At 48.1% G+C, this 5,000-nt stretch overlaps 1 protein-coding gene across 2 annotated transcripts in view; it reads left to right on the forward strand.

Moving 5' to 3' along the window:
- The window catches only part of LOC135111792 (serine/threonine-protein phosphatase 6 regulatory ankyrin repeat subunit B-like), a 54,278-nt gene that overhangs the window by 8,385 nt on the left and 40,893 nt on the right, over nt 1-5,000 (forward strand). For both annotated transcript variants that reach the window (XM_064025505.1, XM_064025506.1), the window contains exon 3: nt 4,231-4,531. In XM_064025505.1, the coding sequence (XP_063881575.1) occupies nt 4,231-4,531 (301 nt within the window). The remainder of the gene's footprint in view (nt 1-4,230; nt 4,532-5,000) is intronic.

Below are 5,000 nucleotides of genomic sequence, written 5' to 3' on the forward strand. Positions count from 1 at the left end.
TTGTTGTTATTGTAGTTTTTCTTGTTCTTGTTATTGTTGCTGCTGTTGTTGCTGTTGTTGTTGTTTCTGTTGTTTTGTTGGTTTTGCTGTTTTTGTAGCCTTTGTTGTTGTTGTTGTTGTTGTTGTTGTTGTTGTTGTTGTTGTTGCTTTTGGGGTACTCCTCCATATTCTGAACACAGTGTACGTCCTACTGTTGGAATAAAGAATTTTTTCTAAATTGTTATTACTACGAATACTGATTCGAATACTTAAACGAATATTACTAAGAATTCTTATACGAATACTACGAATACTACCACGAATACTAATACGAATACTACTACGAATACTTATACGAATTTTACTACGAATACTTATACGAATACTACAAATACTACTACGAATACTAATACGAATTATACTACGACTACTGCTATGACTTTTCTTTATTATTATTATTTTATTGTGTATGCATCCCGATTTATAAATAAAAACGTAAACAGATCTCAACTGTGATAGAATTAAAATTATAAAATGTTGAATATATTCCCTAAGAGCAAATAAACCAATTAAAATCAGCAAAGATAAAAGAAAATAAAACACTGAAAAACACTGATGTAAAAAAAAAAAATCTCTATATCCTAGGCATTAACCTTCACTAAATATGGAAGGGAGACCAGCCCAGTGTGTCGTTCATGAGGCTGCAGCCACTCGAGCCGAGTTTTTAGTGTCTGTGTCTGTCGTGCACAGCAATGGTGTAAATCATTCCGAAATGATTATCTACTGACTTGAAAGACGATCCAGATTTTATAAAGAGGCTACTGAGTTAGAAAAAAAAATATCAAAATTAAATAACTTTTAGTAAAAGTTACAAAGTAAAAGAGAGTGGCAGTGTCTTAACAGAAATTTATTAAGCTTATCAGCAGTTAAACTGCTTCTTATTGATGCAAAGGCACAATACATCCTCAAAACTTCATTATAAACTATTTCAAGTGTTTCAAAAATCTTTATTATACACACAGCTACACTTCCACATTTCTTAATAGTAGTAGTAGTAATACTAGTAGCAGTAGTAGTAGTAGTGTCGTTATTAAGGTAATGAATAGGGTGAAAATCAGCGTGCTTTCATCCTGTGCCTTTTTTCATCTAATTTAGTGACAGGTGAGCAATTCATCGCGTCTTTTACTGTTAGTTTAAGAAATAATGACATAAATTTTTCTCCCGTCTAACACACACACACACACACACACACACACACACACACTGTCTTAACCTCACACGGGAAGGACGTGTAACCTTAGGCGCTCTAGAGCAGCCTTGGCCAGCATGTTGGCCTTCCCCGCCCCCTATTGATAGTGACCGAAGTTTTTTTCTGTTTTTTAATTTTAGATTTTAGTTTTAGACTCGCCCTGGTGGGATTGTTGTACTTATGAACACATTTAGCGAGTGCGTGTCGATACATGAAGAATAATGAGTGCTTCAGTGCAAATGTACGAACGCAACTACCTCCTGCGCCGTAGGCAAGGATCCGGTTACCCGCCGCCCAACGTGATACAGTGCCTTAAGACCTTGAAACTATTTCGGAACCGAGGATCAAGAGGAGGTAAGAGTGTGGTGCGTCCCATCAAGGTAGTGACCTCCAGTGCCAGAGAAGACCGCAGGATGGAGAAGAGGGAATCAAACACTTTGAAGTGCCGCGTGTGTGTTATATAGTCTTCCCTCCCTCCTCTTATTTAATGCGACGTCTCTGGCCAACAAGATGGACGAGTTGATTGTGACGGTGAGTTCTACTTGAGCAGACATTGTGGCGGTTACTGAGGCGTGGCAGATTGTTCCTGAGGTGTGCACGATGCAGGACTACCAGCTCTACCATCACCTCAGTACAGGACGCGGGGGTGGGGGGGGTAGTGGCCTTTTTCTGTCGCTCTGCCCTCAGCCCCTCACAGCTCCCTGTCGATATTCCTGCCGGGGTAGAGGCCCTGTGGGTGAGAGTTACGACCCCCTGCCATCCCAGCAACACAGCCTCCATCATCGTGTGCGTAGTGTACCACCCCCCACGAGCCACCACAGCACAGTTACTCACCACTCACATCATTGACACTGCTGATGCCCTGAGGGTGAGGTATCCTGCCGCCAAACTGGTCATCTGTGGGGACTTTAACAGATTAGATATCAACGATATCCTACACCAGCTACACCTCACCCAGGTCGTGGACTTCCCCACCCACCAGCAAGCCACCCTCGTCCTTATACTGACAGACCTAGGCCAGCAGTACTCGCCCCCCAAGCCGCTTCCTCCCATGAGACGGAGCACCCACCTCTCCATACTGTGGACACCCACACCCACCACCTCGACCCCCAGCCAGCTATCACCAGAACCCACCATCCCATGCCTGACTCAGCCATGAGGGAGTTCGGGCAGTGGGTGACACAACACCCGTGGACCGAGGTGCTGGATGTGAAGAACGTTCACTCAAAATGGCACAATTACGTCGCCACCACCACAGAAGCCTTCCACCGCTACTTCCCGGCCAAGAGCATCACAATGCATCCATCTGATGCCCCTTGGATGACGCCCCGCATTAAAAGACTCATGCGTCAGCGGACCTGGGCGTTCCACTCCTGCCCGGTCTATACAGGAAACTAAGAAACAGAGTGATCAGGGAGATTAAGGCTGCCAAGGCAAGCTATTACCCGGACAAATTACACCACCTTAAGCTGGTCAACAACAGACAGTGGTACGCTAAGATCAAATCTTTGTGTGGTCTACAAAAGCACACTTCATCTCTTCCTTGCACCTCACACCTTCCTGCTAATCTCGCGGCTCAGGAGATGAACGATCACTTTGCTGCTATCTGTCAGTCCTTTCCTCCCCTCCACACCACTCCGCTTCCTGCCTATCTTCCCTCTCCCTCCCATCCCCTCATTGTCCAGGCGGTGGATGTTTTTAAGAGAATACTTAAAGTTAAACCAAGATCCACCACACCCATTGACCTTCCTATGAAAATTTACAATGAGTTTGCTGTAGAGCTAGCAATACCGCTATGCTCCATAATAAACGCCTCTCTCTCCCAACACTCTTGCCCCACGGACTGGAAGACATCTTACGTCACCCCCATCCCCAAAACTTCCAGTTGCTTTTGTGGACTTCAAAAAGCCTTTGATCTTGTTGATCACACTGTTGTCATCGGCAAGGCAATAAGTCTGGGTCTCCCTCCTAACCTGGTAGCGTGGCTAGCCGACTTCCTCACAGGGAGGCGTCAGGCCGTTCGCTATCAGGGCTCTGTCTCTAATTTCCAACAGGTGACATGTGGGATCCCCCAGGGGACCAAGATGGGTCCACTATGCTTCCTCCTCCTCATTAACAACGCCCTCACTGACACCCCCCATCGCTGGAAGTATGTGGACGACTGCACCGTGGGCGTCCCAGTCTCCAACAAAAACCCGGACTACTCGCCACTGCAAGCAATTCTGGAGCGACTGCAAACGTGGACAGAGGAGAGCAGGATGACCATCAACCACAGCAAAACTGTGGTGATGTATCTTCTCTGTACCAGTGCCCCCTCCCTAGCTCACAGTGGGCCCTCACCCCCTCCAGGTTGTCCGATGTGCCAAGCTTCTCGGAGTCACGGTGGACGACCAGCTGACCTGGAAGCAGAATGTCGTCAGCACCGTAAGAACCGCTACCTACAGATTGTACATGCTGCGCAGACTCAGGTCGTTGGAGACGCCAACAGACGAATTAAGGGGGTGTACCTCACCTTCATCCTCCCCAAACTCATGTATGCCTCCCCAGCGTGGTCCTCCTCCTCACACACACTCAACAGCTACAGCTAGAAAGTGTGCGGAAAAGGGCGTGCAGGGTCATCCTTGGCCCTGCCTACACCACCTATGAAGAATCCCTGACCATCCTGAGTATGTCCAGGCTATCCACGAGGCACCGAGAGGCTCTGGAGAAGTTTGGAAGGGGACTGCTGCATCATCCACGTCTCAGACACATGCTGCCGCCTGACGCACCTCGCCTGGTCCGTGCCACCAAACACCACAACAAGATAACGCCCCTAAAGGCGCCGCGCACGGACCGGTACAGACTCAGCGCGATTCCAACCATGGTTCGAGCCATCAATCAATCCCTTCTAGATTAGACTTAGCTTTAGGACTATTATTAAGTATTTCCCCACCCCCTCTGTACATTTTCAGTTTGTTAACTGCCTGAATAATAAACCGTTTATTATTATTATTATTTTACAGGAACTGGTCATTGCTGTGGATAATGGAGACGAGGCAAGGGTGAGGTCATCCCTCAACAGGGGTGCCCACCCAGAGGTCAGTGTCCCCACTGATGATGGAATGTCGGGGAGTCTGGTAAGTGTGGCTGCCAACAAGGGCCACCACGACCTACTGCCTCACTTACTGCAGGCGGGGTTAAGCATAGAGGGTGGAGGCACCATCGACAGGACACCACTGATGGATGCTGCCGGGAATGGCCACACCGAGACAGTGAAGGCACTGCTGACCCTCGGTGCGAACCCTCTAGCGACGGATAGTGAAGGTGAGGCTGTGCTGCTGCTGCTGGTGGTGGTGGTGGTGGTGATTGTGTGGGTGATGGTGAGGGTGGATGTGTAAGTGGTAAGGGTGGGAGTGAGTCTAGTGGTGATAGTAATAATGCTAGTGGTGATGGTGGTGGTGGGGTGGTGGTGGTTGTGATAGTATTGGTGGTGGTGGTGGTGGTGATGGTAGGAGTGGCGGTGGTGGTGTAGGTGGTAAGGATGGGAGTGCGTCTAGAGGTGATGGTCGAGGTGGTGGTAATGGTGGTGGTGGCGGTGGTAGTGGTAAGGGTGGGAGAGTATCTAGTGGAGGTGGTCATGGTGATGGTAATGGTGGTGGTGGTGGTGACGGTGATATTTGGTGGTATTTGTGGTGGTGGTGGTTGTGATGGTGGAGGCGGTGGTGGTGATTATAATGATAGTCAGAGTTGTGATGACAGTTGTGGTGGTAGTAATGGTGGATATAGCATTGTG

The sequence above is a fragment of the Scylla paramamosain genome, chromosome 22 (genome assembly GCF_035594125.1).
Source record: "Scylla paramamosain isolate STU-SP2022 chromosome 22, ASM3559412v1, whole genome shotgun sequence".
NCBI classification, from domain to species: Eukaryota; Metazoa; Arthropoda; class Malacostraca; order Decapoda; family Portunidae; genus Scylla; species Scylla paramamosain.